The 15,498-nt window shown below is 39.7% G+C and overlaps 1 protein-coding gene across 1 annotated transcript; it reads right to left on the reverse strand.

The window, feature by feature from the left end:
- Nucleotides 1-14,447: 14,447 nt before the first annotated feature.
- Nucleotides 14,448-15,247, reverse strand: LOC108070674 (uncharacterized). The gene is made up of 3 exons (XM_070287249.1): nucleotides 14,923-15,247; nucleotides 14,619-14,661; nucleotides 14,448-14,556 (listed from the first exon to the last, which is right to left on the reverse strand). The coding sequence occupies exons 1-2, from the start codon at nucleotides 15,091-15,093 to the stop codon at nucleotides 14,638-14,640; spliced, it is 195 nt and encodes a 64-aa protein (XP_070143350.1). The 5' UTR covers nucleotides 15,094-15,247; the 3' UTR covers nucleotides 14,448-14,556; nucleotides 14,619-14,637.
- Between the last annotated feature and the right edge of the window lie 251 nt (nucleotides 15,248-15,498).

Raw genomic sequence — 15,498 nt, forward strand, 5'->3', positions numbered from 1 at the left:
TAAAATAATAGCAACTAAAACTCTGCCATAAAGCACTGAAATCCTCCAGCTAAGGCCAAGTATTCACTTCAGCGAAATTGCATCGAAAACAATCAACTGTGTGGGAAAACCTTAAAGTTTTCGCTGAAAGACACACAAACATGTTGTGTGAGAGAAAAATTCTAAAAGTAAATCCTTTGGCTCTTGAAGTCAGTTTTCTGTGAAAAGTGAAGAGAAAATTTCAAGTATCTAACTAGACATAAACATAAATAAGGGCAAGAATTTCATTACTTTTAGAAATGATAGGGATCTTTTAAGACTAACATTGAATTGAAATATGAAAACCCCTTCTAGAAATGTATAGATCAATGATAATCCATTGCAATTGATGAAAGTTAAATTATTTCATAGTGTTTTCTAAAAACCTCCTCAATTGTTATTAAACTTATTTGATTATTTTCGATTAATTTTCAGTTAAGAGGTGACTTTTAGCTATTGTTACTGCCCACAACTGTGCCAAGCACACACACATACTTAGGAGCGAACAATTAAAAAGCCCAGGAGTAAATGCCAACTGTTTGAGTTGTGTGGGGTATTTGCTGGGCACCCAGATCCCGGGGGCCTGGCCTATGATTTCAGCTTTGTTGGCTGCCTGGGAGATGAAAGCCCCTCCGACGACCGCTGCGGCAGGGAAGTTATTGTTAGTTTTCATTGTCGCGTTACGGCTGCCAGACGCAATATATCGAAACATTCGCCATGTGCCTTTCAAGTGGATCCGCTCGCTCACTCGTTCGCATTTGCACCGCAGCAACTTTACTCAATTACGTGCACTGCTGGCTGTGCTCCTTGCCACTGCTCCTGCTCCTAGGGCTCCCAGGAGCCCCGATCCTCTTATCCCCCGTCTCTGCCACCCCTCCATCGATTCACGTCAACTACTTTGGCAGACTTTCTGAACGAGTTGAGCTCACCTCTCAGCTATGAAATCAACGACTTTAGTGCAAACTTTCAACAATTTGCGTTTTGGCCACGGCCTGGCACGAAAAAGGGGAAGGGGAAAAGGGGAACGGGAACTGGCAGCAGCAGCAAATCGAAAGCGAAAACTTTCTGTGACTAAAGGCACCACCGCCAGGCGAGCCCAGGTGAACCCAGGTGAGCTCAGGTGAGAGCAGGTGAGGTGGAGCGGCAGCAGGTTCAAAGTTTACCCAAGCTCCAGCCCAAATACCCAATGGACTGTTTGATAAAAGCAAGTCCCAGGGGCTACCCGTTTACATCTACATTAGCGAGGACGTCGGCATCGACAGCGATACCTTGCCATAAATATAGTTAGAAACACTGAGAGATGTCCTTAGATGCTTGGAAATTTTCCCAAATAAAGCTTTAAGGGAAGTATTATTTCCTTATTTCTCATCTAGCAAAATATAATTTAGTACAAATTTCAAGTTAGAAGTTGGTATTCTTCTGTTGCTAATTTCTGTTAGTGCATTGATTCCCAGTTTGATGAACTGTTGTAATAATATAGCGTCCGAAATGTCGTCTGGAGTTAAGATGGTGGCCCAGCCCTACAGCTGGACTGCCAACATGCGATATTGTGCAAACAGTTGGGGAAAGTTTTAAAGTTTCCGACAGCCGCCATCGATTGCAGGCGAGCGGAGGTGGTAACTAAATTATTTTGATTTCGAGGTGGAGGTGGAGGCCAGTGGCTCCTCCCTGGATGACTTTGTGTAAATTTCGTGCTGAGAACTTAAGTCGCAACCTGACGGGCGTGATGAGCGGATCTGGGGTGTGAGCAGGGATACGTGAATGTGAAAAGTTCGATATTACAGAATTTATTGAAAGGGTTACTCGCTGGCAACGAAGATGATGATGATGATGATGCTGCCGGAGGAACAATATGAACTGCTCAAGGACGTTTGGGCCATAAATCAATGCGCGATCGCATAGGATATTTAATTAATGAAGTTTCAAGACAAGCAAATTGTTGATTTTCTAAACAACCAACTTGCAATGCCCTCTTCCATCCGTTTTCCCATATTTCAGTTGACTTCTCGCTAGCCCATCACACAAATAATAACATTTCTATTAGTTGGTAAAGTTTCATTTCATTTCAAGTTTGTTTGCCGGAGCCGGAGCTCCTTTAGCTGGCTTTTGATAGACTTCCAGCCAATTTCACCGATTTGATTGTTGACAGACGCGCGGGGAGTCGGAGTTTCGGTGGCGGAAAAGCCAAGAAGTAACAAGTAAATTGGCCACTTTTGACACGTGCTAAATTGGTTTTTCGGCCCGCACGGCACACTGCAGGTTGTCAAGCATTTTGGCCCGCATTTGGCGCGCAATTATTAATTGCCTCTCCGATTATACTAAGCATGCTATGGACACACAGAAGCACCAGTTCTGGTTTACACGGAGAAAAAACTTACGTGCACTTTTAGCTAAAGTTATATTCTTGTTGGAGTTTGGTTGCTTAACATAGAAATTTTATTTTGTCTGTGTTAAACTTTAAGTAACTCAACCCACTCTCTGCACAAGACTCAACTATTTAGTATTGATAATTCAACGTCCGAACGCGGCTTGGTTCCAAATTCGACTGACTCCGGAATTCTCAAATCTGATTGAACAAACATCTGCCAGAAGCTTTTATTTTTAAACGTCTAAAGCTATAGCTTTAATCTTTGTTTGGAATAAAAGCACTAGAAGAAACTCTCCCATCACATTGTGAGGATCGATTTGCTGACCGATGCAATTTGAACCAGGAACGTTTCGAACCGAAGCTTGTGTTTAGGTTGAGATTGGTTTATTTATTCCAGCTGCTCACGAAAAGTTTATTTATCTTACAGAATAGCTGCCCTAAAAATGAAAGGAGTGGGCAAAATTTAAATTAAAGTCATTTCCTTTAACTCTCTGAGATTAAAAGGCAATATATTTGCAGATATTTTTCATTAGAAATATAATTATTTAATTTATTTAATAATAATTCGTCCGCTGTGGTTTTTTCTCCTTGTGGTCTTATTGTTTTCTCCAGCCTATCAAAAATTTCCCAAATCTTTTTTCCAAATTTTCCTGCTCAGTGTAAATATATACACCCACATGAACTGCATCAAAATGCTTGATAATCGGACCAAACCATCAGGCAACAAATGGCTGTGGCGGTGGCATAAATTCACAACTCACTGTCCTGGCCAAAGTCTTATCACACGCCGTCGATCTTACCAATTGAGTTATTTCTGACAGCTTAATACCTTGTATCAACATCATTATTAGGGCCATCGTTATGGCGTAGGGAAATCACAGGCAGACAATGGCCACCGTTGCGTGTCAGAATAATGTACATTTTCAATAAAATCACCGCTGACCGAGTCCGAGGGCCGTAGATCAAGATGCGCATATAAAGAGCACACAAAATGCCACCTGATTGGGACTTACTCGACTTGTAATTCATAGTTCCAAGCTCTGCGAATGCCATAAAATTCTCAAATGCCCGATTTTGATTTGTATCAATGAACTCGAATGTCATGCAACACCTCAATAAGGGGTTAGCCCTTCCCTTTTGTCCCCCCCAAGAGCTTCTGTTCGCTGTCAGTCATTTGTTTACATTTTATTGTTATTGTTGTCGTTGATGGGATTAATAAATTTTCCATTATCAAGATTTTCTGCTCCGAGCTGAGCAACTTGTAGATAAGTCGCTGGGATTGGGGATTGGGGACTGGAGGATGGTCGGGGAGTCGGGGCCTTGGCCCGGGGCCATTTGTCTATTGGGTGGCCGGGTCCGAGTAGGACATTATTTTCTGGCTGGTTAAATTTATACACACCCCGCCCGAATGCATGCTAACGAGCGTTTTGTAGTTGATTTAAGTGCTACTTTTTATCAGCCCATAAATTATCTCGCCTGCCTGGCAGTGGGGCTAGGAAATCATTTGATTTCTACATTTTTTAACAGCATCATTCATCTGCATTAAGCCCGGCGACGCGTCGCGACTAATCGCATAAATCACTTAACAGGCCACGCAACAAACTGTGAGAGGAGCTTAGCAATAGTTGGTCTAGACTTTAGTCCATCCACGGCTAATGCAATCCATGTCAAGCCCAGTGCTGTCCGGAATAGAGTTGCTGAACGAACAAAAAATAGCTAAAGTAGATTAATTCTAAATGTGCAAAGCATCTGCAGACTTTTTTAAAACAAGATAAGCTTTAGTAAGTTAGATCATAGTTTTAAAAACATATTTCATAATAATTTTTCTAGCTCAAAAGCTAAGGAAATTTCACTCTTCACTGGCCAAGCTAAAAACCCTGGTCCACGGCAGTTCACGACTCTCTATTCGCTGGCCGCTAATAGTTTTTAAGTATAATGCAATAAAGATGAAAATCCAAATCATGCTTCATCAACATCAACGTCAACAATATAATCAACCCCCCGCAAAGAGGCAGCGACTTTTCACTGGAGTTGCGAGTTGGTTGGGTTGGGCATTGGGTGGGCTCTGGGGCAGTGCGTTCGTCAGCCCGTCAAGGGCTGCTGGGCACCCCCCCGGTTGACAATTCAATGTCCTGCTCAATTTGTCCGCATGAAATGGGGGTGGCGGACGGGCGTTGCTGGGCCTCTGCTTATTTGTCAACAGCGGAGGCGGCAGCGCTCCCGAGTCGCAGCTGCTGCCCAGTGAGCTGATGCAGCTTAGCTGCCCAAGTGCACAGCGCCACACCGGCAGCCAGGATGAACGGAGAGGAGCATTGTCTGGGCTCACTGAGAAAAAACAATCTGGCAGGTTAGAAAATATTGTATACAAAAGGAGAATAAGAATTAATATCTAGGAATTTATAAATGCAAATTGTAAGCTAAAAGAAAACTATATAAATAGACTTTGCATACTAAATAATATCATTATCTTATAAAGAAATATTTTTAAGGATATATATTGTTTACTTCTCCCAAAGCTGAGTAAATAATTTTGTTAAAATCTCTAAAGGTCCTTTGTTCTCTTCCGAGTTAATTAGCCTTTGAATTTGATTTGGAAGCATTTTTTAATTCAAATTCTTTCGCTCAATGTGGATGCCACTGAAGCGGCTTCTGTGCAAAAAGCGCAGCCGGCGGCTCCGGCTTCGGCTTCGTCTCTTCCCTGTTCCCTGTCCTCTGTCCTTTGCCCTCTGCTCCGTCCTGGCCTGCTGGGCGCCCGTCTGTCTGGCTGCCTGACTGTCCGCCGGTGTCATCGTCCATGCTGACAAACAAAAGTGCCGACAACGAGCTCAAGGGAAGTGAGTGACTGTGACTGACCCGGAAAACATTAAAGGCTGACTGGGTGGCCCGGTTCCTTTGTGCGTTCGCACGGGAGTAGGGAGCGTCAGGATCTGGATCTAAACTAAATGCCCTTAGCTGGTCTCAGAATAATAAAGCTGGCTGCATAAATATTTATGGTGGAAAATTAATCAAAATCATAAAAAGCCAGGAGAGAGAGAGAGCCAAATGAAATGAGCCAAATGCAGAACTAGTTAATTAGTTTTTCTCACGCACACACAAGCATATATGCCTGGCAATTGCAGTTACATGTGGATATGCAAGGATTCAAGCACTGAAAAAAAACCTTATCAATACTTTTTAGTGAAAGATTCATCTTATTATTAAGGCTGGAACCTTCTCTTTTTATTCAATCTCAAAGCAATCTATACAAAGCCATCTAAACCTTTACGCTTATCAGTAAGTACACAAATCTAGATCAAAATCCTAACAATTAAAGATCATATTTTCTCTCAATGTAAGTATATGAATATGGCTGGCAGCTGGAAATTTGTTGGCAGCTGGCATGTAACCAGCGTCCCACTTCCGTGAATGTGGCCAAAGCTCTCTGGCTCGGAGACCGATGGAATGTAGTGGCCATTACTGAATTATTAACAAACTCAATTAAAACGAGCACTAATTTGGCCAACTCTCCGCCGGACAGGCAAACGAACGCACACACACACACACTTAAATGGCCGTATGGAGGGCTTTTTAAAATGCCTGTCCGTGTGAGCGCAATGTAATTGGGAATGCGAATTGGCAAAAGGCTCTCGGCTCGGCTTGGCATATCTTTACTGGCAATTTATGACCCCAAATAAATTAATGAAATTATATTTGAATTTAAAACAAATGACCGCAAGAATATTTACAGCCAAATTAAATTATTAGGCCCGAAGACGGAGCAACTTCAATAATAACTTTGGGCGAGAGCAGCTGCTGCTGGAAATTGAATTTGGCCAGGCAAATGTTTGTGCCTCAAAATGCATATTTGAATAGTTTAGTGGGCATCTTGGACAACTCAACATGTTTGCCGTGCAAGCCAGCCCGGCATCCGGTTATCCCACCAGCCCCGTCTTAAGCTGCCTCAACGTCTGTTGACTCTGATAATCCTTCAAGTTTGTTGACAATGTGGCTGCGACTTTTGCCCTCAAAAATATGGCGCCCCGAGGAGCAAAAAATGCCACAAGTCTCGGGCATACACATACTATATGGTAAGTAGGGAAAAGTGCAACATGGGGCCCCGGCACCGCAAAGAGCACTTAATAATTACTTGAGCATTTTGTGATGTAGTCGGGCACTGAGAACACAGCCACTGCCATAAGAATATTATCTTTTAAAATGAAGTGGCTGAGTTGGAATGGAATATATAAAATTCTGGTTTACTTAAAGTAGATAAATCTTTTTATTTTTCCTAAAAAAAGATGACTTTTTTTGTAGCTAAAGTTAATATTGTTTTTAAGTTTTTCTTTGACATTTTTCCCTGTGTACACGCCAGACTTCGTCTGTATATATACAGCCTGTAAACATGTGTTTGCCTTGGTGTTAAGTAAGCGCCCAAAAACTTGTTTGTCAGTTCTCCGTAGCTTGCAGTCTCATGTGTGTTCTAATGAAGCAAACTGAATTACGCTCTAGACTGGCACTTAAAATTAAAGTCATATCTGGATGTTATAAATTTCCACTCAGCCAGCCTCCTCGGATAATTAGCATGGATAATTTATTTAAGCTCTCTCAGCGGTTTTCTCACCTCTGTAAAGGCGGGCAACTGCCGTTGGCAAATGCTTTTAGCGTTTTGCCTTATTTAGTTTTGTTTAAGTCACATTTTATGCGCACTTGTATTAGAGTTGAAAACGAAGAGAGAAAACAAAAAAAAAATAAATAACACAGCAAAAAAGAGTGAAGGCGGAAACTTTTCTGGTTGTATTCCGATGTTGTAGCTTGTGGTTTACTCGAGTATCTGTATACACTTTACAAAATAATTGTATACACTTTATTAATGGTTTAACTTATCTAAATCAACTGTAAAACACTCCACTTTTTATTATTTTCTAAAGATTTTTAAGAGTTACGCTCTTGGATTACATATTCTTATATTTAAATTATTGTTTGGTAATCAAAAACCGTAAACTTTCCTCTTCTAACACCCATTTTCGCTTAGTGTTATGGGCTGTCTGCTTGTAGACTCACGTTTTTTTTTCGTTCTATTTAGTTTGGTTTGGTTGCTGCTGAATAAAACATTTTCACGGTTTGTAGAACGAAAGTAACCCGCGAGCTACCTTCATATGAAATGTGCCCCACACACACACACATTCCCGCTACCTCCTCCGACATACGGGGCGTATGCTTGATGTGTTTTAAAAGTGTGTGTTTATGCCCAGCACAATGGCCGTCAGCCGAGGAATGCCTTTGTGAGTGTGGGAGTTTGTCTTGGCCTGTATTTGTATGATGTATGCATGTACACGCCCCCAACGAAATGCTTGGCTGTAGTAAAAACCCTTTTCATTGTTGTTTACAGATCATTGACGTTGATTGTTTAAATGAAATGTTTGCCGTGCATTATTTGCTTTATTTTTACTGCAAAATTCAACAGGGAAGGCGCTGGTTGTCTGCAGTTTGCGGTCACATAAAACTCGGAGAATAAGCTAAATAAACCATAAGCATAGGTAGGTAAGTGTAGTTGGGAAGTGATGACCCGAAAAGCCGCTCTCCGCTATGTTTTATTGATAAGGATTAGATGGGGGTTACACGTGCTAATATTAGCATTCCGTTCAGTCCCGATAAGTAGGCTAGGCTTTTCCCATAAACCCATAAAAAAGACCGTGTGCCCGCCCGAGCTGAGATCTATTTTCCACCCATTTAGGCCCACATTTTGCTTGACGCCAACCGACTTGAGTTATAGTTAACCCACGTTACGCCCCACAGTACACGCCCTTACTTAGCGTTTTTCGTTAGCCTTACACCTTGCCGCGTTATTAGGGTTTGAAATTATAATTTTCCTCGAATTCCTTGCTTTGTAGTCTGAACCATGCAATTATGGGAAGAGCCTTTGCAGGCGAATACAAAAGTTTAATTGCTTTTTTTGCATTTCCACACAAAAGGCATGCAATTAGCTAACCAAAAAAAAAAGAAAAAAGGGAAGCAAATTGAGACGGAAAAACAAAGGAGTTATTTCTTGCACTTTCTTATACGAACTTTTATTTCTTTCAAAAAAAGAACCAATGAAAGTTGGATATTTTGAAATAGAAAATTAATGGGAATTCTTGAAATTAAAAAGGAAGTCTTTACTGAGCTTCCTTAAGATTTGAGATACTTTTATAAAATAAAAAAATAATAAGTTTAAAAAATAAAATAATTCCTCCTTATTTCAACTGTGAAAGTGTGGAAAGGGCAACACTCTTTCGTAGTCCAACCACTTTTTTCACCAACTGTTGACTGAGTAAATTTTCCCCTTGCCGAAAACGTGCAGGAGGAGCAAAAACTTTTCACTGTACCCACATTAATTTCCATATAAGCTAAATTTCCATCTGGCCTTTTCATCTCCGCAACTGTAAATATATTTGCTACAGCAACACAAAGTTTTATGTGGTACACAGAGAGCAAGACATTTAATGAGGTTTAATCGGAGGTTTTACAAATAACTGAGGTGTCTTATATGTTAATTAAATAATAAATGAGGCATATCCAAAATTTAAAGATGTAGTTTAAGAGGGAAAATCTATATAAAATAACACTATGTTTTGGCATTCAGTTGGTTGTGTGTCTAAGATATACAATTGAACTAGGATAATATTTATTTATGACACTAGAGATTCCACACAATTTTCTGCATTTTGTGTAATAAAAGTTTCTAAACTAACTAAATAAATAAACGAATTTCCAATTGTCATAAGAGAATACCTACTCTGTAATCTCCTTAACGTTTTATATATTAAAAACGATATCTATATTATTTTTATAAATAATAAGAAAACCTCGATAGGCCATAAGAGATGAACTTTGGTAAATCACTTAATTTTTCTCTGTGTTGCTATGACGTGTATGTTCTTCTGTTCTTCTGTTTTTCATTGTTTTATTTTTCGGTTCGGTTAGGCTTGGCTCTTTCTGTGTTTTGTGTTTGGTATTTCGGTTCTACCAACGCGCTCATCAACAACAGGCACAGATGCAAATACAAACAAAAGAATTCATTATTTCACTGTTGTGCATTTAAATTTGATACAATCCACGCCATTTCTACACACCTACGAACACACACATGCTGCACACTTGTGGCACTCACACACACACGCACACAGAGAAAACACACGACACATACATTCGCAGTTTCATTTCGGACATGGCTTCTTGCAACGTCCTTTTCGTGCGTTTTTTTTTTTTCGGTTTCTCCCGGTTTGTTTTGTGTTTTTTGAGTTTTGCATAAATTTTCGTCCTTTCGCTCTGTTTTCGTTGTGTTTGCTTTGACCTGGTTTTTGCCAGGACTTTGGCCACCAGCTGCCGTGCCTCCTTTCGCTCATCGCCGCCATTGTGCGAGCATTTTTCGGTTCTCATTAAAATAGGTAAACAAAATCGCATAAAATTTCCTGATAGACAACAGATAAGAGTTAAAACTTTGCGCAAACTCTCGGCGGGAGCCTGGGCGTCGGTTTGGTTAGGCAAATGAAGTGTAATTCCCGATGAGAGCGGAGGTCTTAAAACGCTTTCACCGAGCTTATTGGGAGTTAACTGTTCAAGTGCCGCAATTACTGGTTAACTTTGGACTCGATAAGGGTTAAGTGCCGCTATTACGTCAGCCGTTTGTTTATTGTTGAAGTTATTAATTCTCTTGGCCTTAAATAAGTAAAGGTGGTGTTTATAGTTTACCCAGAAGTAGTTTTAAGGTAGATTTTAAAGAGTATTTCCTTACAGTTCTAGAAATTCAAGCAGGTACCTCATCTTAGTTGAAATTCCCGTAGCTCAACAGAACGGAATTTGTTGGACTAAATTTATCGGCGCACCTTCATTATCCCGCTCTGTAACCCTGGGTTTTATGAGCAGCCCAATAATTTGGACACTGATATGCAACGTCTGACCCACATCACTTCCCTCCGTCCCGCTCGAGACTTTAAAGCCTTCGCCTGGGAGTCCTAAATCAGCCTTACAACCATAAAACTTACTTCTGATTTCCCTCTTTTCTTTTCCCCCTGCCATTGGTAGTGCCAGCTTACTGGGTCAACACAAATCAGCATAAGCCACACAACTCCACATCGGACAATAACATTTTTATGTGTTAAGCTTTATGACAAAAGGCCAACACGAAGCCGGGAGAGAATGCACAGGGAAATGCGGAAATACCAGCACTCGGCGAGAAACACGTGAAAGTTGCTGCTGCAAGTTGGCATAGAAAGTTCACCGATTTGTTTTGGCCGTAATAAATTCGGACAGCTGTAAGCAAGCAACAACCGGGGAGTAAGCAAAACAAACGTTCTCGGTCACTGCAATAGTTCACAGAAAGAGTCAAGGACCAAGGGAATGGAATGGCTTTCGTTTCGTTTCGTTTCGGTCCCTTCTCCTCCTCCTCCCATCTGTGAGGCTGCGTGGGATCAATCTTTTTCCGCAGCTGCTCCACATGTTCAGCTTGCTGCGAGCTTCTGTCAAAAATGTTGGGCTCGAGCAAACAAGGCAACGAGAAGTGGGCGTTGAAATATCCTGCTTAGCCATTTCGTTTTTAACCCATTATTTATCATCGATGCCACAGTTCACAAGGGACTAAAAAAGATGTTTAAAAATATATACATTTGTAGAAAACTCTAAGCCACACTACCATATCCTTACAGAGATTAAAATTATCCAACTTGAATATTTTAATAAATAATTCCCAGCTTTCAAATAATAATCCTACGGCACAACACTTTTATCTGAAATATGTATCGAATAGAACTTATTTTGTGAAACAAACAAAGCCTTATAAATAATCCAACTTTGTTAAGTTTCCTACATTTAATAGAGGCTTATTGTGGTTCCTTCTTTTAATTTTTGTATCAAATGCTTAAGATACTTATTGGGTTAACTTAAATCCATTTTGTGCATATTTTCTGGCTCTTGTTTTGTTATCTTTGTTTTTATTTTGTTAATTTTTTGTTGTTATGCCATCTGTCGCCTGGCTTCTGTTTTCCCTGTAAATGTGTGTTTATATTCGTTTTTGTATGTTGCCCTAACCCTCTGCCAAATTAAATAATTTTAAATGTAATTTTCGGATGTGCATCGCTTTGGCCCACTTGAGACTGGAGTGTTACTTTTGGCCAATGTCAGAGTGCTTCTGTACACACACTCCAGCCTTTTTTTTTTTATTTAAAAACTCTAACTCCAAGCGATGAGTGCACATCTCCTGTTGGCAGGGACATGCATAAATATTGCAAAACGTGATCCTGCAGCAGATATGTTAGGTGAGTGCATAGCCCCGCTGTCTGGCCAAAATGCTTGCCATGGCCTGGCTGCCAGCAGCATTCCAGCCTGCCCTTAGAAATAAGCCCACTTGCCCGATTGTCTGTCTTCCGGTCCTTCTGTCGCTCGCTCTTTTGGCCTATCTGTGCGGCTGAGTTTAGGCCTGGATTTTTGGCATACTCTTTGGCTTGTTGTAAGGAGCTTTTATGCATGGACTAACTGGCTTGAACCACTCTGCTTTAGAGTCGTGCCATAAATTTTGGTCAAATGCTTGAACAAATCTGGAATTTCTTCATCATATCTCCGTTTGTTCAAAAGCAGGAATTTTCCTTTGCAAATAATATTTCAATATCTATACAGCATTTACAAATTGTTCATATACAATTTTGCTATCTGCTTTTGTTTGTTCCCCTCGAATATATTCTGTTCGGTTGGTATACAGTGAAACTATAACAATATAAAATACCTATTAAATATTCATATTAATAATGCGATTATCAGATTATATTTTAGTTTATGATTTGGTTCTTTAATGAATATAGTTTTCTGAATACTGTTTGCATTTTATAATACTTTGTGGACAGTTTTACTGTATTCACTGTAAGTTTATCAACAGAAAGAATTGTTCATTGTTCCCCATATAGCTTTGACCTTTTGTTTAAAATTTTTGCATAGATGTATAAGTTTATCAAAGATGAGGGAATAGAATTTTTATTTATACGAGTGCCTTTATTTCTGGAGGTAACAACTCCACAAGACCCTTGTTTCTGGCTACGTAATTTCCCAAGCGAGAGTTGGCTTGGCTCAAAGCAATTAATTGCCAGTTAAATGCAATTAAGTGCAGGAAGCAGAACAATTTTCATGAATATAATATATGCGGCCCCCAACAGCCATTTTTATCGACTACAAGGCGATAAACATTAAAGATTACCCGAGGCGGTGCTCATGGCGAGTACGTGATATTAATTAAAGCCGCTACCGCTCGCTTAAGCCGGGATTTGTCACATGTACACAACAACAAAAATAAATAAATAAATTGCATTAAATAAATTAAAGTCAAGTTCTAAATTAAATAGGACAAGAATAAAGTAAAAATTTCCTTTTCGTTTTGCTTGATGTTGTACCCTATCTTTACTTTTATTTAACCCTTATTCATGTGAACATTGTTCTCGCTGTGTATATTATTTTTCCTGGGCCAAATACTTATTTTTTTTTGCTTTTTGATACGCACTTCTCGAGGACTGTTGTGGTTGTAGCTATAGATGCAGCTGCAGTTCAAGTAGCTGGCTTTCCGTGCTCCGTAATCGCGATAAGTGCAACAACAAACGAGTGGGAAATCTGAAGCGGTCTGCGAAATGTCTTTACGTGGGTCCACAAACAATGGGCAGGAACACGACGCGCAAGGGGGGATTTACAATTTTTAATAAAGTCATATACACGCACACCCGGCCGTCGTCGTCGTCGTCGTCGGTGGTGGAGTTGGCCAAGATGCCAATGTGTTATACGGCGATTCAGTCGGGATTGTATGTTGCCGAAATATAACCATTAATTTTTAATATCTATTTAACATTTCAATCAGCGAAATGGCCGCGTTTGCCGCCCGATTCGTATGCAAAATTAAATTAATATTTAATTTTTCATTTATTGTATTTCTGTGCGCGGCCGCTAATAAAATTAAACGGCCAAAAAAACGGCACAGGACCCCCGGCCAGGATCTACTCGCACAGAGACTGCGGCACTCACACACTCGCACACACAGGAAAACTCTCGAGCCTTCAGCTGTGTTTTTCTTATTTTCCGTTGGGTTCCACGCGCCGCGTTTGCTCCTGAAGCGGATGGCTCGCGTATCCTTGAGCAGAAGACCGTAGCGCCACGTTCCGACACGAATACGAAACTGAGCCGCGCCACTGGCAAAAACGTTCCCGAGCACCAAAAAGTCCTTTGCTCCTCGGTCGATACGCCAGCTCGGGGATTTTTGCGCTCGTCTCTGGCTCGTCGTGGCCCAAAACATCGTTTCCACTCAATTGCCGAATGAAAGTAAAAATGAAACGACCTCGGCGAAGAGAGGCTCGGCAGTTTGAGTTTGTTTTGGTTTAAATTGCATTGAGAACTGGATAAGTAGGCCTATCCCAAGCTGTTTTGCATTCCGTTACACGCTGAAGGTAAGGTCCTGGAGGTGCATATTTTCTGACATATAAAATTGATTGAGGGTTTTAATGGAAAACTTATCCAGTTTCCTGAACATTTATAACTAAGTAGAATCGTTCTGCTAATATTTGATGAATTATTTGGTACATAATTCTGTTTATTTCCTAAATTAACAGGGTTTGTTAAAGAATATTATATGTATAAATTTATAACATACAAATAAAAGTCATTTATCACGATATAATTAGCAGGGAAAGCTTAAATTTATTGCCTAAACTTGCAATCTTATTTCAACCTTTATTCTAAAATTCCCCCGTGAGATTTTAAAATTGTTTACAAAATTAAAAATAAAAAAAATATATATATATGTACATATGTCCTAATTTTTGTATTAAAAAAAATCCATAAATTTAAAGAGAGTAAAATTAAATGAAATATGTAAGCTTAATAAATTAAAATAGTACTTATTTAGTTTCATTTTTGTAACTCAAAGCCACCTTCAGGCACAACGAGATAAGCCATCAGATTGAAAGAGAAAATAACCCTGCCATTGAAATTTCCCTATTTTCTCTTGAGAGCCAGCGCCTGCGCTTTCCTCAACTTCCAGTCAGCTAACCGCAGAATTATAAGAGTTTTCATAATGTTGTGGGACTTTTTCGCTTTATTCAGCGCCGTCGTTAGTTTATTCAAAACACATTTTGAATTATAAATTATGTTTTGTTTAAAAGTTCGAAGAGTTGTCTTGAGCCATCCTAAATGTTAAGAATTATTAAGTTTGATTTTGGTAAGTACAAATATATTTTCCACACACTACCTTAAAATCGTTTCCGTAATTACATTTTCATAATCTTCCAAATCTGTAGAAATTAAAATAAATTTACTAAATTTATCTGAATCGATTTGGTATTATATTTTGTCAACTGTATCGATGGTATAAACCACAAATTAAATGATCTTATGTATGAAAGGAACCTTTTAACCTTAATAAAATTTTATTTTCATTACAATAAATATAGATTTTAAAAATTAAAATTTTAAATATGAAATAACTAGTTGACAAAATAATATCAAATTAGGAACTGCTGACATAAGGACTAGCTACCGTTGACATATCTCACCCTATCATGTTGATTGGCCAGAGGAGGACGATTCGTTCCAGCGCCTGATGGCTTGGGGCCTCTGGGATTAGGAGTCCCGAATGTGGACGGTTTGGTGATGCTGGTCAGGGGCTTCGGTGGCGATTTCTGTGGCGACTTTGGCGGTGACTTCGCAGGGGGTTTTTCGGGCATTTTGAAGTCGATTAAAGAATATTTTTTGAGACTCTTGCCAATGGAATTTTTGCAATGGTTCAAAGGTTTTACCTTACACAGATTGAATTTAACGTGATCGCTCACTAGATGCCCAGAAAGTCTAAGCAAATTCACATGACGGATTTCAGACAGGTAAGCGAATGCCAGCCTGTCTGACTTTGAGGCTGACTTCCAGTTACAGGCCACAGGGCAGCCAGTCATTCGTCAGCCGTCATGGCAACTCCACTGCGTGCTCATAAACGGACAGGTACGTTTAAAAAAATAGGATATGTTCTGAAGAATATAATATAACTATATAGGCCTTAGCCTATTAAAATGATAAAAATTTAAGCTATCATAGGGTTTTTATTAAATTTATTTTTTTATAATCATATTCTGGTATTT

The sequence above is a fragment of the Drosophila kikkawai genome, chromosome 3R (genome assembly GCF_030179895.1).
Source record: "Drosophila kikkawai strain 14028-0561.14 chromosome 3R, DkikHiC1v2, whole genome shotgun sequence".
NCBI lineage: Eukaryota > Metazoa > Arthropoda > Insecta > Diptera > Drosophilidae > Drosophila > Drosophila kikkawai.